Source organism: Dromaius novaehollandiae, chromosome 11, assembly GCF_036370855.1.
Source record: "Dromaius novaehollandiae isolate bDroNov1 chromosome 11, bDroNov1.hap1, whole genome shotgun sequence".
NCBI classification, from domain to species: domain Eukaryota; kingdom Metazoa; phylum Chordata; class Aves; order Casuariiformes; family Dromaiidae; genus Dromaius; species Dromaius novaehollandiae.
In genome coordinates, this window is record NC_088108.1 from 26,876,907 (window position 1) to 26,902,317 (window position 25,411).

A 25,411-nucleotide genomic window follows, 5' to 3' on the forward strand; every position below is an offset into this window, starting at 1 on the left:
TTTTCATTCATCAATTTTTCATCTTTGGCTTAGAAAAAAACTCATTATTAGGCAGGTGGACAGTTTTGGAAATACTTTCTGTGTTGGAGGAAGAGGCAGAGGTTAACTTAAGTGAAGAATTATTCAGACCCATTTTGTGAAAAACACCAGGATAAAAGCATGCTAGTGGATGATGCTTCACCATTCTGGCTTTTCCATGAAGTATCCAGCTGGTACCAGCTGGTATCATCTGTACGGGCCACAGGACAAAGAGATGCTGCTTCGTAACATCTGAATTTCCCAGTTGGCCACGGGAAAAAGATACAAGTGCTTTCATTTTCAAAGCCTGTCAGAGGACATAGCCACCCGAGTGCCGCTGAAATGGAGGGGAGCAGGCTAATGAGATCCTTCACACGGTGGAGACAGAGCTGGGCAAATAAAGCAGTTCTGTTTTTCCTAATATTGGTTAATATTTTCAAAGAATCTGCTTTAAGGTGTTTGCTTTCTGTCATAATTTGAAAAATTCATTTTAAAGCCGTAACATTTCTGGATATGGTCTATTTAAGTGGATATTGCATGCCAGCTCTGACACATATTCCACATGTTGGCTTTAACTGTCCAACAGTGACACAATTTAGGCAAAAAGTACATTTCAAAGTAGCGATTGTGGGTAGTCAGCCCTTAATGCTAGCTGTTTCATGTTTTTAGTCAAAGAGTAGAACTTCTGTCTCAATAATTGCATTTAGACTACTGTACGGTTGCCACCAAATGCCATTTATTAGCAGAATAAGAGTAACTTGCAGATGTTATTTGAAGAATAAACCTGCCCAGCAGTTTTATTCAGAGGTAGCATGATGTATTGGGGGACAAATTTGTAGACTGTTTGGATTCAGAATAAATCAGTGCTTCCTATAGTAGAAATACTTACAGTGAGCACTTTGACACATGTGAGATTTTTCGATGAATAGTGCGGTTCCACTAGATGGTGCTTTCGAACTTCCAATAAACTTGAAAAAACACTTAGCTAACGCTTTTTGGTTTCATTATGCATAGGGATTACTACAGAGGGCATCTACCGAACTGTTGGCAGCAATATTCAGGTGCAGAAGTTGCTGAATGCCTTTTTTGGTAAGTGTGACTGGTCCGTCTTATTTTTATATTTTTAAAGAAGGACGAAGAGGATCAGATTTCAAAATGAGATGAATCTGTCAAGCACAAAATTCCCCCAGGCAGCTGTTCATCTCTAAGAGTCCATCTGAGGCACATCTGCCCCTTCTTTTCTGAATTGTTTCTGCAACCTGTTCTTTTATCTTTCTCTTCAAGCCACATTTTGTTGCTGGTGCAACTTGTATTTTACATGAGGTGAGAAGTTTTGACAGAAAGGAAAGCAAGGACACTAGAGCAATGGGGACAAGCCTTTTCTCATCGTGTGCTAAAAACGCTTAGGCATTTTGGAGTCACGTGCTGGGGACGTGCTCCTGCCACAGGCCCAAAGTTTGGGACATCCACCGAGGAGAGATGAGCCCTTACCCACTGATAAGCCCTTATCTTCCGCTGTCTCAGAAAGCACTGCAGCTCCCCAACTTTTGATGTATGGCTTGAGGACCTGGCGACAGGCTCAAGTGTGGTGTCGGGGGTGCAGGAGTTCCTCGTCAAGCCAAGGCAGTAGGAGATGTCCCATGGGTAACAGCATTGCTTGCTAATTCTGGTGCACACGTCACATATTTGTCTTATTGCCTGGTAGTCAAGCAAGGTTTATTTCTCATGTGGCTATCTCAACTCTTTGTCCTCCACAGAACCATACGTCCTGATTTTTATCTAGACAGTGCAAACGAGGACCTAACATGAAGGCTCATACTCACTGATATGCTTTCTCCAGAGTATCTTGGCATGCAGACAGTCTGTCTCCTAACATGCTGCTGCCAGTGAACTTGCCAGGCTAATGACATTCACGAGAAGATGCTCTTTCCCACGGGTCCCCACCTCTTAAATCAGCCCACACAAAGAAGTTCAGGAGGACCCTTTCCCCCTTTGGGGTTTCATACTAGGAAACTGCCCTCAGCAAAGATATGCCATTACCCTGGTTTAAGGTGTGCCCCTCAGAAGGACTGGGATACCTTGCTGTTAAACTGAAATCAGCCTTCATAAATGTCAGATTAAGGCAAAAGTCAGTGAAAGTATTTGCAAAATCTAAACAGGCAGGTAGTTGTGAAGGCTAAAGAGGACTGGAAGTGGTAGAAATGTAAAAGAAGCAGTATGTCTATCTGCACAATGCATCCGTAAAGCCCGTAGGCGTGTATCCCTCCAGTGCTGCCAAAGCACAGAGCTCAGCCTGCGTCCACAGCCTGCTTTTGTCAGGGAGAGCTTTTCTTGGGTTTTTTTTTCCCTGAACCTTCACTTTCCCAAGGATGTCTGTTCCCAGGTCCAGTAGGAGATAGTCTTGATGTTCCTGTTCGAGGACCATGTCCCTCCTTCTCTGCCACTGCTGCTCAGAAACACACTCGGGGGGGTCAGGTGTAGGTATCTCCTGTGCTTTCTGAATGATTGCGAATTTTTAATCCACTGAGGGGAAGGAGTATGTTCTTTCTACAGAGAAGGCAACGTATACATCTCTGTTTTCTTATAGCCTTTCTATACAGTGGATCTCGTGTTTCATACGAACATGTAAATTTGTAGGTAGTCATACAAAACACAGGTTAGTGCTGATGAGCGATATGGCTCATTATTGACTGAGAGCATAACAATAATGGGCCATTTGGGGGTTCAGAGTGGGTTTGAGAGGGGTCTGCAGTCTGGTATTTGATAGTTCTGTTGTTTCCAGTGGTGGTGTTCAGTGTAACTTCACTGACTTCAGTGCAGTGGCTCCTCAGTTTACACCAGAATTACAAAGAAAAGGAAAATGTGCCCTTCAGAAAAAATTCTAACACTGTCTGACCTAACACTGTCTAACACTATGGTTCAGTGTTGTTTCCATTTATAAGACACATCTGTTGTCAGCTTCTCAGGTCATGTCCAGGAAAGGGCAGTCACCCAGTACCTGCACTTACCCGTTGGTGGGACAAACACAGCAACCGCCCACAAGTGGAGCATCATCCGCAGCCGCGCACGGGAAAGGGGTTTCGGGCCAACCCTCTGCGCGACGCGCTGCGGAGGTCGGAGCGTTGCTCCTCGGCTGGAGATGCCCGCGAGGGCTGGGCTTCGCCGGGCGGCTGCCGTGCTCCCGCACCGCGGCGTGTGGGCAAGGGGCGGCTGCGCGATCAGCCGCGGAGCCCGCGGCGGGGACAGGCCTGTCACATCCCCAGAGGTCAGACCGTGCTCCGTGTCTTGGCCGGGAGGACTGGAGCACAGGGCAGAAAGTATGTTCATATGGGTATCTGCATGGCTTGGGCGTAAGCCAGCTTCCTTCAGCTCCCTGTGTGGACATCTGATATTGATGTACCATTCAAAGGCTGTTACAGCTTTTACTATTGTTGTTGTTTATTAAAACGGTCGATTTGCGCTGACATATAGCTGTACCAGATTCCCATGGAGTCACAGCTTCAGACAGCTATCCAGTTACGCTTGCCTGATGACTAATTACTTAGCCTGAGTTTTTATTGCTTCTTGATTCTCACCCTCCTGTGAGTAGCTCTGTGTTTTCTCTTCTGAACCCCAGCAGTGGGTGGCCTTTCATTTATTAATATGCACTGGTTTGGTTGACCACTTGCCATCCCACTGTGTACAAATTCCTCACGATGGAAAGTCCAGCAACACTGAGTAGAATTATCTGATGCAGAAGAATTCCTTTCTGAACTTCAGTGAGGAGCTAGATTTTTGTGTCTAGCCCTACTTCTATTTTAAAATAAATCATGCAGTTTGTTTCCTTAGTCCAGCTGCCCCCACAAACCACGTCCTTTACTTCATTGTACCACAAAAATGATGTGGTTACTCAGTGAGGGTAAATGTCAGCAAAGTATTATTCCATATTGCTTTGCCTTCTCCGTGCTCCTGCCTTTCCTTGCACTAAGAAGGAATACTTCTAGCATAGCCTTAAAGGGAGTAACCGAGAATAAGGGATTAGAGCTGGACAGTTAAAAATTATTTTGAGTATCAGAAAGCTTATCTTGTCTCTGTTGGAATGTGTGGTTTCCACCACTTCCCCTGAGAACAGTCCTGAGTATGCTGGGGAAAAACAAACTGCAGAGAGTATGCCTGCACTGATTTTTCACCGCTACTTAAATATTATGTTCTGCTTCTTCCTTTGCCCTTAGTTAGCATTGCTGTCCTCATCCCCAAGTATTAGCCCTTCTGAAATATTAATGCTGTTGCTGTTACTCTGCTTTTCCTGACCATGAGGAATGATCAGCTGTTTTCAGGTACTGCTGTAGCTTCTTTTGCCACCAGAAGATAACCTGCCCGTTGAGTTTGCTATTTATAACAACCTCAAAATGGACCTATTTTAAAGCCATTTTGTTCTTCCTCGAGATCCAAAATGTCCAGGGGACGTAGATCTCCAAAGCAGTGACTGGGACATCAAGACAATTACCAGCTCACTGAAGTTTTATCTCAGGTAATGTGTTGGATTGCACCTGCTCCGAGTGGGCAAAGGGGCTTGGGACTGATGGTGAAGAGCTGAGTAAACTGCTGGATTTTAATATCTAGCTGTTGGAAATGGAAAAGAAGTGACAAAACACTTTAGGAAGGGATATGGTTTTGTTTTTTGGGGGGAGAGGGTGCGGGAGTTATATACCTGTTGTAGAAACCCTGCGTCTCATGGGGAAAGCCATTATTTAATCTGATTTGGGAGGAGATGCCACTTGGAATCGCTAAACTGGAGGGCAAGCACATTTCCTTTCAGTTCTTCTTCAAGAGTAATCACGCGCAGTCATGGCTGCACCTTCCAGCACTCACTATTTGCACTTTGTTTCTTGCAGGAACCTGTCTGAGCCCGTCATGACGTACAAACTCCACAAGGAGCTGGTCTTGGCTGCCAGTAAGTCGCATTTTCTCGGCTGATAGCCCCTCACCCTGCCCTTCCTTGCCCACACATGAGTTACATGAGTTTTGTTTCCTTTTGTCTGGTGCCAGCGGCTCATAGAGCACAGAGGAGGTCTTGGAGGTGGCATCTGGGTCCACCCAAGCTGTGAGTGTGGCAGGGGATGTGATCTTCCCTGGCACGCATCTCCTCTTCGTGCGGAGGCAGTCAGGCCAGCTGGAGCCCCTAAGGGAGCTGCAGGCTGTTCTGCCGCTTGGGATTCCCAAAGCTCGCTCAGGAGCTCGTGGGGAAGGAAGACGATGAGATTCACCCACAGGGAGGGAGGAAGAATAGCAAGAATGTAATTAGAAAGGCCAGGAGGCAGAGTGGCACCGCAGAAGTCACTTGTGCCCGGAGCCACGGGACTTGAAGCACGGCTGGCCAGTGCTGCTGTGCACGGAGCAAGCGTCCGCTGAAGTCACCTGCCAGCAGCCCTGCCAGCCTGCCCGGGGTATCCGGCTGCTTGCCACCATCGGAACAGAAGAGACCCTCTCTTCTGGTTTCTTAATTTTGAAAGGAAGGTGATGATCTTTCTTCCCTTCTTCTCTGTGACATTCCAGTGCACTTCCCTGTAACAGGGCTCCATGCTCTGAGAGGTTTCAGACACCATGGGGATATTAATTAACATAAAAGCAAATCAGCCCAAGAATCCTAGAAGAATCATTTCTCAATAGTATCAGTGTATTTATTTTTAAACCTATGAGGTAATGTGATGTAATGTCATCGAGCAGATAGTTAGGTGCTCCCTTTAAGCTGTGAAATTTGTCCTGGGATGTTGAATCCAAAGCATCTACTGGTACATGAAATGCATTTTTCTGCTGCAGCTCTTAGGACTGAGTCACAGCCAGTGTGAATAAGCAAAGTAACATGGCTGTACTAACAGGGCGTGATCAGTGCTAAATTAGCCAGTCTTCAGCTGTCCTGTTATTATGGCTCTTTGTGAATAAGCCATAATAATTTTAAACTGGCTGCATCTTCAGACTGTGTTGAGAGTCAGCAGGCTAAGATGGAGACTAGGATGATACAGGGAGTTAGTAATCTTCCTCAGTATGAGAGTGCTGATATTTTGAAATTTGTGGCACACACTGCCATAAACTGTTTTGGATGAAAACATCCTTCATACCCCCATGTCTCCTTGAAGTCAGTGGAAGGGTAGGAAAGAACTCAGCCTCTCTTTCAGTCGGAGCCTTGGAAAATTAACACTTGTTCTTTCTTGTAAAGGGAATTTTCCACCACCCTATGATTGTGCTCAAGACCAAGATTTATTAGTTTCAGGACTGATTAAACCAATGATGGCTGAGTTATGTGTAAAACCATAATCCCTTCCTTACCTTCCCTCAGAAACTTGCACCTTTAAGTTTCCCAGCTACCAGGATCCCACACTATTCTTTTCACACTGAGTATTTTATTGTTTCTTGATTATTTATGCTTCTTAGGGTGACCTCTTTGGGTCAGGGACTCCATTTTTTTCAGGCAGTATATTTTACCATGTTCTCCAGTATTATGGCTATCTGGGCTGATAAGAGATTCAACAAACAGGCCAGAGAGAATGAACTGGTCTTGTTCCCCTGGAACTGCCCTGGGCATGTTACAGCTGAGGTGTGGATGGGAAGTGCAGACCCGTGCCTAGCGTGTCTCCCTAGCCCTACACTCAGAGGAAGAATCCAGCCCTGAGCTCCCTTTCAAGCGTGATTTCTGCCTCTTTCCACTTCATTTTGTTTTTCACAATGCTTACCCTGTTGCTATGTAATATCATGTTCCTTCTGCTTCCCATCACTGGGTTTGGCAAGCCAACCCCATGTTCTTGAACGAACAGCACTCACAGATTTCCTTCATTTTTACCTTTCTTTTAGGTATTTATTTTAAAAGTGACAGGCACAAACTTTTCTTTGTGTTACTTCTTTCCAGAATCCGAGAACCTGGATTACAGGCTGGGAGCCATTCATGCTCTGGTCTATAAACTACCTGATAAAAACAGAGAGATGTTAGAGCTCCTCATACGACACCTAGTCAAGTAAGCAGAGAATTTTCTCTAAAGCCAAACTAAGAGCAATAATGGAGTCAGCAAAACAAGCCTATCTTTTTTTGTAGTAGGTTTGTAAAATTCTATCCTACACTGTCCTCCTAGGAATTTGTATTTAGACTGCACAAATGGTATGATTGCCCTTGCCATCCACTGCATTAACTGATGTTTCTCTTTCTACCTGCCAATTTCATCCCCTTTCTGACAAGTGCCAAGCATGAAATAATGCTGAAATGAAAATACAATCTGGCAGAGCAGAGCTATAAACATGTCACCCCTCAGTCCAGTTAACAAGAACATTTGGGTCTGGGGTTTGGAAACAGTTGCAAGACCTGTGCCCTTGGGCTGAACATGAAGCATATTTTGGTTTCATCTCCAGCTCTGTAGATTCAGTGTTGAGTCCCTACAGTAGCATGAAAGACTGAGCATTTCGGGTCTTCAGAGCTTTCTTACTGGCCTGGTAGGGGTGGGCTCCCAGTGGCACTGTGCAACTGCGCATCCACTGGCTTCTGCTTGTGAGTCACCGAAAAAATCACTTACTTGATGACTATGGCACCAGCACTGCTCTGGGAAATAGTATCTTCCTGCCTTCTTGTCCTGCCAGTTGTGAAGGCTCAGTGCGGAGAATCTGCTCTTCCCACCCCGCTGAGGGGAGGGAGGGGGGAGGCAGAGAGAGAAGCTTGTTGTCGTTCGCTGTCCTGAAGATCCTGGCTGGGATCCATTTCTAGCCGTTGCATGTTATGTATTTTCTTAAATTTTTTCTGCCAAGTGGCAGAATTGAGAGTGTCTGGCTTACAGTTTGATGAAACTAACACTGTTCCTGTAGTTATGATATTTATTCCTTAAAGTGTTTACACTTAAATTCTGTCCATGGCCTCCTTTATGCTAAGAGAAGCTACAGGGCAAACCAAGAATTCATTAGATTTCCGCAGCAGAGTCTCTCTCCCCTGGTCCCAGAGCGCAGATTTTGTTCCACTTTTGAAAACATGCAGTGTCCATGTAATTAACTAATGCTTCAGTCAACAGTTGGTGCTGCTCCATGGGTCTGCATATTACTCCAAAACTTGAAGTCTGCTGAATAAAGACTTCTCTGTTCACTGAAAACTATGGATCTTTCAGAAAGAAGATGGTGCAGAGATTTTTTTGAAATCCTTCAAAGGTGTCCTCCTTATATTTGGTTCTCCTCCTTAAAAGAGAGGAAAAATTAAAGCCAAAAGTCAGTTTGGGGTAAATAGGATATTCCGAATTAAATGATTCCTTTTGCATATGTTGCACAGATGGCTTTTGTTTGCGGAGTTAAAAGAGGAGTTAGAAGTTTGAAGGGATAAAATAACAACACTGTCAGCATGTTGCACTCTTAGACTGTTGTCCCAGCCAAAAAAGGTGCATGTCGTAGTCAGAGACATGTTTTATCTCTGGGGGGCTGGGAAACAAATTCTGCTGGAACAAAATGAAGAAAATTGAATGAATGACTCTCATTGTCTCTTTTAAATTGCTTAGAACAAGATATATCTTAAAAAAAAAAAAACAAAAAACAAAAACTATTCCTTCTTTCCCTCCTCTCCACAGTATATGTGAGCACAGCCGAGAGAACCTGATGTCACCATCTAACATGGGGGTAATATTTGGACCTACCCTCATGCGAGCACAGGAGGACACCGTAGCAGCAATGATGAACATCAAGTTTCAAAACATTGTAGTTGAGATCCTCATCGAGCATTTTGCAAAGGTATAAAAGGCAGTCTGGAGGACATCCACATCCACAGAGCTCATAGCTGCTCTGTCGTGTTCATGCAAATTGTTGCTCTGGCACCAATTAAAGAGATTTGGCTCCTTTTTCTGGATTCTCCTTAGGAGGTTGGATTTTTTTTTTTTTTTTTTTTTTTTGGTAATATACTGTAATATAATGAAATGCATCAGAAGGAAACAAAAAGTATAACAGATACCTGTTCCTTACTGTTTCCGTTAGTTAGTTTCAAAGGAAACCCTGGGTCTAAGGTTTTTTTGCTTTTTTTTTTAAAGAGGAGAAGAAAGTTTTTTATTGGAAAACTTATTTTATGCTTGGGCATTACAAGAGTTTACGCTTTACTTTGTTGAAGGGTAGAAACCAAACTAGAGAGTAACTGTTCTCATCTGGCGTGATCCAAGATGAGACACTAGAACTATTAATGCAGGAGAAAACCCAACGCAGACAGGTGTTGATAGATTGATGAAAATAATTCAGCTTTGCATAAGATCTGATAAAATAGAAGGTATTAAGTAGGGGGATGGCTTAGATAAGTCTGTGGGGAGAGGGGTGGCTATTTGGGGTTGAGCTGATAGAGAAGACTTTAGCATATAGCTGGCATTGTCTTTTCTGTCTAGAGTAGTGCTCTGCCATGTGGCAGTGTAGGACTACATCAGAATTTTTCTTTCATGGGATCTGTGTTGAATATTTTTGTATGAGAGCAGTGTACAGTTGGGCCTAGGTCTGTTGTGGTCAGTGCTGAACATACATTTATTTATGTGTAGACAGTAGATTCTGTGTTGTGGCCTGTTGTGTCCTGATGGAATGCAGAATACTCCACCATCACCTCTATTAGTTTCTGCTAGTGATATCTGACACAGTTGCTTAGATTTTGAGGAGTGACTAGAGAATGATGGAGTTTTATGATAATATTTAAAAACGTGATAACAGTTTGCATTCAGTTTTAAATTACAGAATGTTTGAAGGATCTTTTATGTCTTAGAGGAAAGGAAAGTTTGAAGACATCCTTTAAGGCGGGAGTTACTCGCTGTCAGGGAGGTGGGCTGGAGTTCCAAGCAGACAGGGCAGCACAAGTGAAAAAGTGGACCTCCCTTGTAGGAAAGGAAGAGGAGGCCGAAGCCAGAAGAGCAGGGTATTGCAAAAGTGGATGTGTAGAGAGAACAACTCTACAGACGCCGGACGGGTGGCGTGAGCAGTAGCTTGTGGTGTTGAGGGTTGAAACCAGAGAAGCAGGAGGAAAGAGCTCTGAGGGGCTTTTGAGTATCCACACAAGGAGCTCATGAAAATAATATGCCCGTTTCTTTGTAAGTCGGTGTGAACACTTTTACGTAAGTTCTCACAGCAAAACAGCTCGTTTGTGCGTTGGGCTCTCAGAGAACATGCTCTAGAACAGGATCTTTTTCCTCCCGTATTGTGAAGCCTACAGTTCAGGTTGTGGCCAGCAGAGAGAAGCCGGAGTAAACATGTAATTTACACTGCCGCCTCTAAGATCTGGAATTAAATCTTTAATTAAGCCAGACATCTCTTTGCTTGCTTTTAATTTCTTCAGTGATAAGGTTAAGTTGGTAACATTTATTAGATTGAGCTTGTAAGTTCAGCTTCAGAGTTTGAAGTGCCTTCAGCTCACACATAAGCAAACACTTGAAATGAGTCTGAAGGAAGAGAATGATATTATTTATCTGGTGCAATATGAAGAATCTAAAGACGAAGTAATGGTTCATGAAGTCTTTGGATAATTACTGTTTCCACAACTTATATTTCAGTGCCGTGGTTAAATTAAATACCTTGATCCCTCTGGAAATACCTTCTTCGCTGTATAAACCTTCTAAATAGGAGATTTGGTCAATATCTTTGTACCTTCAAATTGTGTAACTTGGATTTTCATTTAAAAGGTAGAACAAAAGCAGAGGCTGCTCCCACATCTTAAAAACAGCAGTATGATTTTCAAATGTTGTTGAAAGGCATCTTATGCAAACAACATTCTGTGGTACCTGTATAAGAATTAATGGGGAACTTTACACTTTTTCTTTCTCATTAAAAAACAATATTGGACTTCTGTCAATATATGTGAATGAGGTTGATGTTTCAAAAAAATTGCCCTGCTACAGATAATGCATTGCTATTTTAATTATCCATAAGCTGCTGGTTTTAAATCATGGGCTGTTCATGTCACAGCAAATTCCTCTGAACCCAGGCACAAGGAACACACTGGACTTTTGTATTCCAGGATGGAGAAAATGTACTTGCCCTGCAAAGGACAGAACCGCTGGTGCCATTAAGCATCAACAGCCAGTCTGGGTCAGAGGATCCTGCAAGAAAAGGAGCTGAAACGATCAGATCAGAGTTTGGAGCTGGTCCTGAATCTTTTCCTTAAGCTCTCCAAGGGGAGCCACAGGCGCAGCGGCAGACCATGTTGTTCCTTGTCTCTTGAAGCGGAACAAGGGGGCAAAGTCAGGAGCAAAGGCTGAGTACCAGCAGACAGCATTTATACCAAGCTTGCCGAGTTAGAAACCTGGAAAAATTAGTTTAGGTAGAGTCCAGATCCTTCCTTGCCCATGTGCTGGCCTGGTAAATCAGGTTTTGGGGAGTCTGGCTGCAGAAATGACTAGCACCCGTTCTCACTTTCATACCTTCTACCTAGTCTTTATGATCAAGAAGTTAAAAGAAGTTGCGGTGTGCTTTTCTCTCTCCCATCTTGATTTCACAGAATTTCTCTTAGCTAGGAGAAGAAAGAACATACTCTTTTTTAATTACAAAAATCACATATGTAATCAAATCAAAATGTTTCTTACTTTTAAAATATATCTGGGTGACGCTATAGAACTGCTCTTATAACAAAACATGTACCAGAGGAGCAGTGACCCTTCAAGTCAGTTATCTATGTAGCACAATCTCTTATTCTCTGGGGTTGGGTCGTTTTCTGTGTTTTTTGCAGATATCCCCCATGAAGGTACCAGTTCTGCCGTTCTCTCGGGACTGGGATTCCAGCCCCCGGCCTCAGCGGCCCATCCCACATGGTCCGTAGTAATGTACTGCTTAAAGCCTGACACACCTTCAGTTAGTATCCAGGGGAAGAATACAAAAGCATTTGAATTGGGGCCTTAATGTGGTGTTTCAGATCTTCAAAAACCTGCCCAAACATTTAATTCTTTTTCAGCTATTAAAGAAGCACTGACATAAATAAGAACATAAACCCAACCAAATAGGGGCCATATGACCAATATGAAGGGGAGATGGAACTCCAACCAGCAATTGTTTTTATGCCAGTGTTTTATCCAAAATAATTTTATAATGCCACAGACTCCAGTGTAAGCCAAGACCTGAAGGGTTTTTTTAGTGTTACGTCTAAAACAATGCGATGTTTTGTTTTGGTGCTTTCTTTAGATTAAATTCCCTCACTAGTGCGGAAAACTTGATGTTTCCCAGAAACCGTCAGCTTCAAAGCATGCTTAGGCTGCGCTGAGATAAGTTGCTCCTGCAGATTTTGTCTATATTTGTAATTTTGTTGTGTTAATTGGTTTAACGCTTGAGTTGTTCACGTGGACGTGCAGGGGTGCGTAGCAGCCCATAAAAAAGCCCGTGCGAAGACGCGCAGCAGCCCACGGCAGGCAGATGTAGGGCTTCTGTGATGACCGTAAATAAATCCTTTGGCAGAAGATCAGCTCTGCTCCAGCTCCTTCCCGTGGCCGTACCAGGGCAAGGGGCAGGCAGCTGGGGGTTTCCTGCATGCTGCCAACCTCCGGTTAGTGGCTCGCGCACCGTCCTCATCCTCTCCCAGCGGGGCAGGGGTTTTGGCCCATGCTGAAAGAGGCCCTGACCGCGGCGTTACTGAGGGCGAATGCCTGCGAGGTCCCCAGAACTGCAGAGCCACAGACAGCTTCGGGGCAGTCCCCCGTCCCCTGTCCCCCGCCAGCCATCGCCCCGTCTAGGCGAGTCCCTCGTGCCCCTCTGGGAGCAGCAGGAACCTCTGCCCTGGGGACCCTGCGGCTGCAGGGACGTAGCCATGAGATTGTTAATTAACCTGCTGGAAGCCGGTGAAGCGCCTTTCACTTAACGCATTAGGAGAGCCGGGCGGGGTGAGCTGGGAGTCCCGTTTCTGCCCCTCAGCTCACAAATGAAGGCTGTGGTCCCCAAGGGGCTATGCCCTTTCCGGGGGGGGTTAGTGATTCCAAGCCCCGTGGAAGAGCCGGCCCGGCTGTGCATGCAGCCACTGCTGAACGGCTGTAAAGGTGCTGCCTCTGGAGAGAGGACAGCCAAATTCGGCTTCTGAAGCTGCTGTTTGGGTACCGTGCAGGCACCTTAAACAAGCTCTAGCTACCTGCAGTGAGAGCTGTGAGATGCCCCTCTTCTGCTGGGGAACTTGGCGCGGGAGGACCAGGCTTCCCAGCGGCAGCACGATGAGCAAGTGGGACGGGCCAGTCCCTTGCAAAGGGAGCAGATGGCTCCTCAGCTCAGCAGAAGCTTCGCAGTGATCTCGAAGCTGCTGCTGAGCTGAAGTGATAACAGCAGGTATCGTTGGTGATGCCTGCACGAGCATCTCTCCCTCCCTGTGCAGTACCGCTCAGCTGGGCCTTGCAGTGTGCCGGCAGGGCTTAGAAAAGGGGCAGGACAGGGCACTGCAAACTCAGGACTGGCATGGAAGGAGCAAACAGAGATCAGGTGCTCACTGCTGCTTCCAGTGCGAGAAGTTGGGGGTGACTTTAATAGAAGGCACGTTCAGAACAAACGTGGGAGGTGGTTCTTCACTCACTGCGTGGCTGAACTGCCAGACTCCTTTCCAGAGTCAAAGAAGCAAATGGATTCAAGCATGGGTTTGACATGCTATCGGAAGAGACATCTTTGGAGAGTTAGTGAACGCACAGACACTGCCTCTGGCACCGGACGGTTTCTGAGCCACAAGCTCTTGGAGCCTGGGAAGGGTGATCAGGGAAGGTGCCGTCTGTGCTGGCCCCCACCCACTTTTGCCTGTTTTCAGAGATAGGTTGCAGCCTGGATGGAGCTTTGGCTAGACTTGAGGCAGCAGCTTGTTCGTGTTCTGGTGGTAAGGGAGAAAATAACACCGCTGATTCTCTGCAGATGGAGGATCTCGTGCAGAGCAGAGGGAGAGGAGTCTCCCACAGTGTGTTCATCGCAGCCCGAGAAGTGGGACCTGGTTCTGCTGCTGCGCTTAGTCATCCTTCCTGTTCTGAGCTCTTTGTGTTTTTAAGTGCAAACATATTCTGTTATAAAGATGTCTTTTAGTGGAACCAGATTAATGAGAAAAGTCTTTGAAAATGTCATTTGGTCTGGTAACACATGTTTTCAGTTGATTCCTCTGTATGTCTCTGCAGATCTACTCTGGACCCCCAGAAGACAGCACTGCCCCACCAGTCCCTCCTCCGAGGGTGACTGCCCGGCGACACAAACCAATCACCATTTCCAAACGTCCTCTGAGGGAAAGGCCTGTCTTTTTCGGTGCTTCTGTGGGAGAAAGCGAAGGTCAGTTCAGCTGTTCACTGACACCTTACCCATCTCTCACCCCACCTGTTTTTCTTACCGCCTTTCCAGGAGCAATGGAAAGCAGTAATAGCGGCATTGCGTTTCCAAGGGCATGAACACGTTAGACAGTAAGGTCTCTTGTTCATAGTGAGAAAAGCAAAGACATACTCATGCTTAGGCTGCATCATCTCACAGCTCAGACCCCATGGGGAGTTCTTTTTTGTCACTTGCAGCATTCTCAGTTAGCTAAACTAAAATATCTGGTTCTTGCATATGAAAAGCCCATAGAAAAGGTTTTACAGCTTCAGAGGTAGAAGTGCAAAGTAATACAAACAGAGCTGAGAAACAGAGGATGAGATGGGGGCAAACATCTGTGCACTAGAGGTATGCTACGTGCTGCTGAGTTTTGTCCAGCAAAAGAGCCTTAGTCCTGAGAGAATCTGCAAAGGTGACTGAGCCATTAGTAATTTTACATTCCAAGTAAGAACACTGAAGCACTGTTTTTCAGGACCTTGCAGCAGTATTTCCTAGACCAAGTACAAATCTGCTGTTAAATTCATTCAATCATAAAGAAATGGTAGGGCCCTTATTATCACGTCGAAGGACACATCAGTATAAAATCATGTTTCTCCCTGCACCTGGTTTGCTCTAATTGTCGTTGCAGACTGTGCCCTCGAGCACGTCATCTCTGAAAGAGATTAGAAGTCTTTTTCTCTGTTTTTTTTTTTTTAGAGCTTTGATGATGTTTTAGGCTTAATCCTGCAAGTGTACCTTTTGGCATTGGCGCAACATAAATGACACGTACATAGCTCTTTAAAATCACAAGATTGCTCATGTAGTTAAAGATGACCTTGCATTGAAATGTTTTTCTGAACTGGGAGCAGAAGTGTTAGCATTTGGCGGCACTGAGTATGCAGGGTACAATCAATCGCGTAGCAGTGGTTGTGCATATGGGACCTGAGCACAGCAAAAAGGATGAGACGAGTGCTTTTTGGAGGAACACAAATGCGTGGTACTAAACTGCAGTGTGAGACTTTTGAGCGAGAGTACTGGAGTTTAAAAATATATATCTAAAGTGAATGTCCTTTCCTTTCTTGCTGACTGTCACTGTGTTATAGTCAGTGTTGTTTCAGCTTTGTTTGTTCCTCAGCACTGGTGTAAGCCACTTACTGTTGGTATCTTGCTCAGCGGGAGGACCTGTCACTGGCAGAATAGCCAGTTCTTATCGCTGCGCACGCTGTGAGCCTGCTCTTGGGACTAGAGCGTGAAGGCTGGGGCAGCTCGAGCAAAGCCAGGGGCCCTGTTAGCCTGCGGGAGGTCAGGACCCTTCTGCACTTGTTTCATCTGGAGCTCTGTCCCCCTCCGTCGCTTCCGCAGGGGACGGCCGTATCCAGACGCTGAACGGCACCGCCGTCTCCGCGGGCGCCGAGGCTCCCAGGCCGCTGCACCGGAGCCGGGTGCCGGCGCCGCGGGCCGGGGAGGCGGATGCCGCCAGGCCGCCCGCCGAGAGCCCGCCGGAGCCGCGGGCCGAGGGCGACGTGGGCAAGCTGCTGTCCCGGCTGCAGGACGCGGGGGTGAAGCTGGCCGGCAGGTCCGCCAACGGGGTGGTGTCCGGCCCCGCTCCGAAGACCTCCACGCTGCACGCCAAGCGGCCGGCGCCTCGGCCTGCCATTTACGGCAGGGAGGGTAAGTTTGCTCCGCGGCGAAGGTGGTAGGTAGCTCAGGTGACAGCTCAATTCGGCCCGTTGCTTTCCCGCGGAGCGCAGGGCTGGGCCAGGTTTCCGGGCGGCAAGCAGCGTCTGATGTTGTACCCTCGTCTTCTGAAGTCGCATAGCTGCCCCGGGCATCAGATAAAGTAGGTTTTAAATGCAGGAGCTAAGCCTCTGGATCTACAGAACTCGACCTCTCTCAGTGGATTCATCAAGTTAAAATTCAGGCTTGAGTAATCTGTGCCCGGTCTAAACGGAAAAAAGGGCTCTGATTTTTCCATACGTTTGGCTCTTTCTTCAGCAGAGACAGGGAAAATGGCAAAAGTCACTTTCACATTTTAATTTCTGATCAGTTTGTCTGTCGGGTCCTTTAGACCAACAGACACAATGTCTGGCTTTTTAAGGCTCTCAAGGGAACATTTATTTCAATGGTTCGTCCTTTTGTATTAGATATAAATAATGATTATTATTTTCATTTTAATCTTCATACAGAAATTGATTATATGTAAAAATAATTAGTTAGGAACCAAATTTGAGTTGGCATCCTCCACTTCAATGGAGGAATGCACATATGTATTTGTGTGTTTATAGAAATTCTCCTTTGCAAGGCTAGGAAACCGTTTGCTAGATCGCATGCATTGCTGTAACATCATGTGTTTGGTGCTGAGTTTTATAAAATACTGAAGACAATGGTCATAAAGAAGATGTATTATTTTCTGGAATTTGCCAGCTTTTCCTGTGCTCTTTCCAGTGCTTTTTATGTGCTTTTATACTCTTAACAGACTTCATGGTCCTGTGTTTAGAAAATAAAAACTGGGCTGCCTTCTTAACAAATGACTCTTGAGTACAATAAAGAGAAAGAATAAAAGGCCTGGCTAAGTAGCACAAACATAAAATTCGTAGAATTCTGACTAATACTACTGGCTTTATTTAAATTTTTCACATAAATGGTAAGTAGAAATTTTCTTTTGGAATGGTAAGATAGCTTTTAAAGTTGGCTTATACATCAACTGCATTTAGCACTTAAAATTTTATGTTTTTGCATTATAATGTGCTAACTACATGTCCTGGAGACATCTTGTAATAAAATTGGCTATGATGATGTTGGACATAAATAAGTGAACACTGAATTAGTAGTAAGGTTATATTACGTCTGTATTGATAGTTATAAATCAGTGCTAGAACACTGTATTGCGCTCTAGCATCCACAATTTGGGAATAATTTTGAAAAACTGGAGAAACCAAGAAAATCCGTAGGCCGAAGGATTAGAAAACAGGCCTTTTACTGAGAAATTCAAGGCGCAGCATATCAAAGAGAAAATTTAGGGTCCAAATTTATAAATACAACAATTGAAGAGATTTAGTTAAGGACTGCTCTTTAAGCTAACAGATCAAAGTACAGTAAGGTTCAGTAACTAAAGGGTTGGCATGGTCTTGCTTAAGTCATTGTAACAATTAATTATCTTACTACTTAAAACAATTTTTGACTTATTTTTATCAGACATTTCCACTGCTAGGGAGTCCCGTTTCTAAGTCAGAATGGAAGTAACCCAAGCCTTAAGATGTTTCTGGATTATATAAAGGTTCATATATAAAGGTTCACAATAATTGCTCTCATATGGAAACACTCTCTGGAGTACTGGGCAGTGGAGGAAAAGTGAGGTCATTAGACATGTCAGAGCTTGAATGATCAAAGTCATCAAGAGTTAAGAGGATAATGAGGTCAGCTGGATCTTGGGGAGGAAAGGCAGCCAAGCCACGTACTCCTGCGAGAAGAGCCAAAAGCCAGGAAAGGACAGGGAAAAAGTGCAGTCCTACTCTCTGAAATAAAAGCTTAGAGAAGCAGAGGTTCAGGCACTGCAGTAATCTCTAATTCGTGCCATTTCTCTTGCTTTTGAAGAGTAGTAATGCCCAGGTTTTGATTACGAAAACTATAATATCTTTACAATCAGTAAATATAGCAAGTTTTTCATTAATAGGATCCAACATCAGCCTCTTTTTCTGCTGTTAGGAAGGGCTGTGCTGGGATAGGTAGAAGGAGAACTGCCTTCTTCCTCTGTCTCTTTCCCTGAATTTTGGCTAGTGGCCGCTGTCAGGAAGAAGATATTGGAGTGGCAGGCGTCCGAGTCCACTGACTTGTTTAATGCATTCTCGCAAACCTTTAGTCCTCTAACAAAGCTTCAGACATAGCGTTTGTGATCTTCGACCCTGCAGGTGAGTATGATGGTGTTCCTAAACCACGATCCCACGGCGACAAGCCTGTGATAACACGTCCCCCGGTGAGACCTCCGGACCCACCGTGCAGGACTCCTGCCCCGCAGAAGCTGGAGCAGAAGCCAGACCTGACAGCAGCAGCAGCAGAGGAGATGCCTTCGTCCGTGTAAGAGAGCGGGCAGTGCGGGTACCCGGGGCGAGAGTCCAGCACGAGGGAGCTGCTAGTAGCCGAGGGCTTCGGAGAGTGAGCGGTGGGAGGGAAGGTCAGCCTGGGAGACGGTAGTGGGGGCAAGAATGTTAGGAAGAGGAGAAGCCGAAATGCTGAGTTTGTTTCCAGAGCTGTCAGCTTGCGTGGCTGGAGCCTGTGAACTGGTTTGAAAGCAACTGCAGAAGAGATGTGTACCAGCTACATGCTAGCTCTTCCCAGGGGACAAAGCCTGAGCGAGAAGGGCAGCCACAGCACAAGCAGACACACTTTGAAACAGACACACTGCAGGAAAAATGGAATTCTCAGTTTTTTCTAGTATAGCCCTGGGGCTCAGTTTTGTTCCCATCACTCTGTTGTTTCCAGTGTCAGTGAAGTTGAAAAGTCCCTCAGTGCCTGGCTCTGAACAAGCCTCTCAAATGAAATGCTTCCCAAGAAAGGCCTGATCCAGCTTGGATCTCTTTTAAGGAAGTTGGATGGAAATCAGCTTCATCATCAGATTCTTTTCAGTTCTTAACACACACAAAATTCTGCTGGCTGCAATGGGAGTAAAAAAAAGGGGACTAAATATACCAGGTGATCCGCCACAGAGTCTAGGACAGGTTTGGGAGGCCGAAACCTGGGTCTCATCACAGAGCTCGCTGCTCAGTGCCTTAACCGCAGGTAGGATTTTCGATCCCGTGTCATTCAGGTGGGGCTGCTGAAGGCTCTAGCTGCCGGTTGTGTGATATGGTCACCGCAAACTTCTGCTAGCGTTCCTCCCTCGGTCAGCAGTCAAGTGCCGGCTCTGGTCTGAATTAGGTGAGGGAAGAGTAAAATGGAATTGAGAGTAAGAGGAGCATGGTAGCTGCATCAGACAGGAAACATCGTTAGGAGTGATGGGCAGTTGTTTTCCGTGTCTTCTAATGGTACTGCTCTTTTCCTCAGCCCAAATAATGTCTAATTAGCAAACTACCTCATCATCAGACACCTGAAATGACTTTCCTGATTCTGTTTACAGAGTTGCCTCTAGGACAAAGTTCTTTGAGACCGCTTCCCGAAGAAGCAGCAGGTAAGAAGCCTCAAACCAAGAAGCTGGCACGTAAATAAAAGCAGGCCCTCTGTATGGGACAGTCCTTCCTCTAAAGCAGAACTAGTCATTTCAGGAAGCCCCGCACTCTTCCTTTCTTGCCTGTAGCATTCTTGGGTAGAAGTTAGGGCTCAGCTAAAACCCTGGAGCTAAACAAAGAGCACACAGTAGAAAATATAAATTCAGATACAGATTTTGTAATTTGAATGTGAATCTGCTAAGTAATAAACATATCTATGGATTCATCTTATCATGTGTGTGGATCCAAATTAGCGTGGTGCATATTGTACTTATTTCTCAGCCTTTGTGAAGGGCAGAGATGAGAAAGATCATAGGAGAGATGAGAAAGGCTGGTTAGATCACAGCAGTTTCCTTCTTGCAAGTGCAAGGTAGTCTCCAGACACAAGAACAGACTTACACGTACTGTATTTGCAAGACACAGCTCCACCACAGATAGATTTGGTGTAACAGGGTGATAGCTTCAGCATCAGTGTCAGCCCTTCTGGCTAGGCTGGGATGACATGCGCTGTGGTAGCAACTTTCATTTATGATAGTATCTGCTTAAATAAGCTTCAGTGTCCTGCTCTCAAAGATCACTGACCTCTGCCAAAAGTGCAAGCAGGTTTGCAGTCAGGTCTTTGAAGAGCTGATGAATACTGAGTATCTCCTAGTGCCAGCAGTGATTTCTTCTCCTGACATACTGAAAAACATATCGCTGCCCTGACTGGTTACCCCTCCCTCTATTTAGATTCTCAGATCTGAGTTTAGGTTTGCTTTTCATATTAATTTCTTTTTCTCTCTTCTTCTGCTACCTTTTGCATAGTTCTTCATCACCACAAGGCAGGCTCCCAGGTGATGACAGCTGAGGTTAAAGGTAAGTGTTGAAGACCAAAATCAACCAAAAGCACACATTTAGCACAAGTTCAACAATTTGGGGGGTGGGAGTTGAGTGGCGACACTGTGCATCTCAGAAAAGAGAGCAGGAGAAATGTTCTTCCTGTAGGAAATCCTTGCAGAAGGAGAGATGCTGGCCAGAAGTGGTCCATTCTGTCCATGTGTGGGTGATGGTCTGGCAGGGCAGAATAAATCAGCCTGTTCTCCTGCCAGCTTGCACCATTCTGCTGTTCTCGGAGCCGCCTCGCGGTGGAACTACGACAGCCAGGGCTAAACATGAGCCCTATGAAAATGCAGGTGCTGAAATCTGGTTTTGCTCTGGCTGTGGTTTTGCTGTCACTGAGGAATGTCACTGTTGCATGCTACCATCCTTGTTCACTTCTTTCAGACTTTTTAACCACCGAAGCCCGCCTGGACCCAGGAGACTTTCTGTGCTTGTGAAATGGACATCTCACAGCTAAGATCTTTCCAGTTCATATGACCCTGGAGAGCAGCTATCTTACAGGACGATAATTTCAGAGCATGCTGTCATAAGTGGCTGAAGAAATTAGAAGAGAGGGAGATAAAAATGGAGAGAAGACCCTACCTACTTGTTTGTTTTGAATTGTTCACGGTCCTTCCATCATTCTTCTCTACACAGGCCATGTGTAAAGGATGCTTGTTGTTTGCCCTCTCAGGTGACCAGCCGGACTTGCACTGTTGGGTGAAAGCCAACAGAGGACATCCGATGGGAAGGAAGCGCAGAGGATGAGAGCAGCTATTGACCTGCTCACGTTTTGTGAAATCCGCCTGGCAAGGGGGATCTTGGAGAGAGACTGCAGTCAAAATGCAAGGAACTGATTCCCGGTGTTTGGATGCAGGGACAGAAGAGACTGAAGTTTGGGTTGGCCCTCTTTGTCATGAGAAGCTCCTTCCAATATGTTATGTTTTCCTTGCTAAGTGAGCTATAATGTGTTTTTCAGTGTTTAAGAGAGTAGTATGTATTACTGAGAATACTGCTTGTGCTAAGGCAGGCAGGGGAGGAGCTGGGGGAAGGGGGGTGGGGTTGTCGTGCTTAGCTTTATGGGAATTCTCTTCGTCCCGTTACTTCATCAGCATGCCTCTGTGCTGAGGAACAGGCATCCTGTGCGCTGGGAAACCTGGTCGTCCAAGGGGTTGTGTGTGAATTACAAACTGGGAGCCCCCCTGCCCGAGGCGAGTGTTCGGGGAGGCACCGGGGAGGTCGGCCGCCTTCGGTGAGCGGGACCGAGAGGAGCGGGCCAGCCGCTCTGCCCCCGGGGCCGGTCCCTCGCGAGACCCACGGGGAGCACGGCCAGCGTGGGGAGTGGGGAGCAACGGGAACTCGCCCGACGTGGGTCAAAACCCACTTTTTCTCAGACGCACCCACTTTCTCACTTGCTGTGATCCCTCTTCCTTAACAGCAGTCTTCTAGATGATGCTCCTCATGGTCTGGAAGGGATGTGTGTGTCCCTTCGCCAGGACCATTCCTCATGCCTCTGTTAGCAGAGGAGAATTGTGTGGTGGTTCCCATTAACAGCAGGGTCAGTGTCTGAGCTGTCGTGTTTACCTGTAAATAGGCAACGAGCTGCTTCCCTGCTTTCTGTCAAGCAGCTTCCCTGCTTTGCTTTTCCTCGGCACTGGGAGCATTCCTGGCTCCTTCCCGGAGCCGGTGCTCCGAGCATCCCCGGCGCTTCCTCCCGCTGCAACGCCACGCTTTGCCGGTGCCGCTTTGCCGGCCGGACGCCGCGGCGGTGCTTTCCGTGCCGTCTCCTGGCGCCCGCTCGCATGGGCATCTGCTGGGCGTCTGCTTCGTTACCCAACGTCCTGCTGCCGCCCCCCCATTCCAGCTGTGCCCCAGCTGTTCACCCCTGTACTCGCACTTTGAGCAGCGGCACCTAAAGGCGGATTTAAAATAAAAGAGTAAGTGATGTCGACATCTAGACTTCTATAGCGACTGGCGTGTTGGAGCTTTTCGGAGCTAAGCTCAGCCGCTGCGGTTGCGCTGCTGCACCGTCTGCTAAGGAGCAGGGAGGTGCACGCGGCGTCAGACCCCTAAAACAGCGTAGAGGGGGTAGAGCTGCAACATGACGCGTCTGACAGAGACGGGGAGGTTCGGAACTGCTGTATCCTGCTGGGGCATCGCCGCCGCCGGGAGCCGGGTTCAGCTGAGCTAGGGCGGCCGCCTTTCCCCCCCCAGACTGGGATCCAGCCCTGCGTCTCCCGCGCGGGAGGGACCAGGGACCCCCCCCGCCCCCAGGCCGAGCGCGGTCCAAAGGTGTGTCAACCACTGGCTTTTCCAGAAGGCTGAAACTCCCCAAAACGCCTTCTCATTTTAGGGGTGGACTTTGAGGGCCTTTGGCTGTACATTTTCGGAAGCGCCGAGCATCTGGGTGCTCGCTGAAACGCAGAGGTGGGACTGGTACGTGGCTGCCTTCGTCGTGGGCCTCATCTCGGACTGCAGACGTTCGGCCGTGGAGGCACCAGAATTACTGGCCTTGTGTGAAATCGTGTCTGTTCGATGTTTTCTGTCCCCGCCTCCCCCAAATGCTGCTCACTGCTCGTGAACAGTCGGTCTCATGTTTTCTGCTGGCTCCGATGCCTGTGGGATAGAGCTGAGTCAGTGCGGAAAAAAAGGGGAGAGATTTCGGTTTTCAAGTCTGGCGTCGTAAACAATGGAAGGAAGCAGCTTATTAAAAACACGTGTCGTTACGTCCTTTTACATTTGTTTGCTCCGTGTGTGCCTGTGCTGGTTCTTCCTCCTCCGGGAGCCCGTCCAGCGCTGGGGCTGGCGGTGGAAGGGCGGCGCTGGGGGGGGCCGGGACGCGTTCCCACCGCGGGGACACGGGACCGCGCTGCTCAGCATGGCCGGGCCGGGGGGGACCAGCCGCCAGAGCCGTTCTGCTGAGCGAAAACGCAGGTAACATAAAGCAATTATAAACTTTCCAAGAAGTTTAAAAAAAGGGCAAAGGGTCCGTGTGCTTTTTTCTGCTCTGAACGAGGGCTGAAAGTTGCCTGAATTCCCATTGCATGCGGGGTGCTGCCGGCGCTGCCGAGCTGATCCCCGACCCCGGGCGCGGGGGGGCCACGCGGCACCTCTGTGCGCTGGACGCCGCGGTCCCTTCTCCCGGGCGGATCCGGGTGGCCGGCGGGAGCAGACCGTCCCCCAGAGCACCCCGAGCCCCCACGGCCGGGCCTGGGCTCCGGGTTTCCAGCCGCTGCCCGTCCGGAGGAGACGGCGGCAGGACAGGGCGTCCGCAGCGCCCCGGGGCTGCCCCAGCCCAAGGTGGTGAAAGGGTTTCTGGCTCAAGCAGCGTCCTCAGAAGGGAGAAGTTTTCCCTTCGCACAGCTCACTGGTGGGATCTCAGTCTGAGATTGATGCTTCATACCAGAAGAGCCTCTTGCACCCAGAAAAACGTGTGTTAGGACGGACCGCAACCAGTCCTGAGTGCTGCGGGCGCCCAGAGCCCGAACGCTGCTCCGAGCAGGAGCCTGGGAGCCTCCTGCAGCCTTTCCCCCCCCCGCCAACCTTTCAGACACGACCACTTTTTTATAGTATTTTCCCGAATGCACCAGCCATCTTTTTGCCTAGGCTCTCTGTGCCCTTCGGCCCCGCGGCAGGGCCCCGCGCCGTGCCGGGTTCCTGCGGTGGCAGTTGCTGCTGCTCCGTCCTGCACGGCAGCCCTGGCCTCGCCGCTGCTCCGCGCAGGGGAGGATCGCGCTCCTGGCCGGGAGCAGGGAGCAGAGCGCGGATTTCTTCACGGCCAGGCGAGCACCGGCGGAGCAGCGCGCTTCTGCCCGGGTTCGATGTTTTCTCTGGGGCAGGCAAGGCGCAACGCTGTCCTCGCCCTTCGCACGCAGCTGCCGGGCTGCCGCCGGGCACCGAGCGGGCCAGGGCCCCGCACCCCGTCCCGTCCTGCCTGCACGGTGCCGGCCCGGAGCACTGCCGGGGCTCTGCCCCTCTCCCGGTGCCGCGGGTCTCGGCATCACCGCAGCAGGTCTCGGCATCACCGTCACCGAGAGCCCGGCTCGCAGGGCTGCGGATGGACGGAGCACACCAGAAGCCGCGTTAGCCTCTGCCCTGATAGAAGAATCCCATGAAAAACCAAAGAAACGAAACAACCCAGAGCTCAGGTGCAGCCGGGGCCGCGGGGCTGCGGGTCCGGACACGGGGCCACGACCGGCGTCGCTTCCCACGGCGCTCGGGTGCCCCGGGAACGGGAGCGCGGCGCAGGACAGCGCTGGGTGTCACGGATTTCCTGGCAGCACAAGCTGAAGCAAGTTAATTTTTTTTTCTAGCCCCTTGTTTTTACCTTCTCATTTTGGCTGGAAAAGTTAACCTTTCGAGCTGTAATTTTTCCATGGATGCCCTCAAACCAATATTGTTTTGGGGAAGGAAGCTGCCTTCTCTCTGTATTAGCCCTCGTATCAGCTGACGCACCCTCGCACCGGCTTCGGTGTCCCAGCCCACGGACGTGGCGGTTTGCTCTCCTAAGGAATGGTTTCATTTAATCTGAGCAAGAAAAATATTTTCCAGAATAAGTAAAAACCTGCAGGCTCTTAGGCAAAGCAAAACGTGTCACGAGCTTTCCCAGTCTGGTGCTGGGCCTCAGCGAGGGCTTCCCGGAGTTGCAGCCTGGAGAGGTCGGTGACATCCCTCAGCAGACACAGCTACATGACAAATTTAGAACTGAGATTTGCTTAGTGGAGGCCTGAGACCTGAAACTCCGTGCTGCACAGAGACCTGGAAAGGCACAGGACTGCGCCGCCCCGCAAGGCTTAGTGCAAGGTCAGGCTTAGTTTAAGTGACATCATTCTTCCCGGCCAAACTCGCTGCACAATTCACCAGCCGAATGCTCTGACCCAGGAGCAGCATCCTACCACCGACGTCTCCTTCGGCGACGCCAGCAGCATTGGCCGGCCCAGGCAGGCCTAAATCAAGAGCTGGTCCACCAGAAAAGCTCTTGCTGTTGGCTTAAAAAAATCAGGAGATGCTTTGACTCAGTAAAATCTGTGATGGTTTTTATTTTTCCTTATGTTTTCAGAAGTTCGTGGAAGAAGTTCTCAGGGTCCGTGGGAGCC

The 25,411-nt window shown here is 47.9% G+C and overlaps 1 protein-coding gene across 1 annotated transcript in view; it reads left to right on the forward strand.

Moving 5' to 3' along the window:
• Nucleotides 1-23,051, forward strand: part of OPHN1 (oligophrenin 1) — an 87,094-nt gene extending 64,043 nt beyond the window's left edge. The window contains exons 14-24 of the mRNA XM_064518487.1: nt 1,033-1,107; nt 4,444-4,528; nt 4,893-4,951; nt 6,902-7,007; nt 8,586-8,745; nt 14,094-14,241; nt 15,619-15,927; nt 18,165-18,330; nt 19,370-19,420; nt 20,262-20,312; nt 20,721-23,051. Of these exons, the coding sequence (XP_064374557.1) occupies nt 1,033-1,107; nt 4,444-4,528; nt 4,893-4,951; nt 6,902-7,007; nt 8,586-8,745; nt 14,094-14,241; nt 15,619-15,927; nt 18,165-18,330; nt 19,370-19,420; nt 20,262-20,304 (1,202 nt within the window). The 3' untranslated portion in view covers nt 20,305-20,312; nt 20,721-23,051. The remainder of the gene's footprint in view (nt 1-1,032; nt 1,108-4,443; nt 4,529-4,892; nt 4,952-6,901; nt 7,008-8,585; nt 8,746-14,093; nt 14,242-15,618; nt 15,928-18,164; nt 18,331-19,369; nt 19,421-20,261; nt 20,313-20,720) is intronic.
• The last annotated feature ends 2,360 nt before the right edge of the window (nt 23,052-25,411 follow it).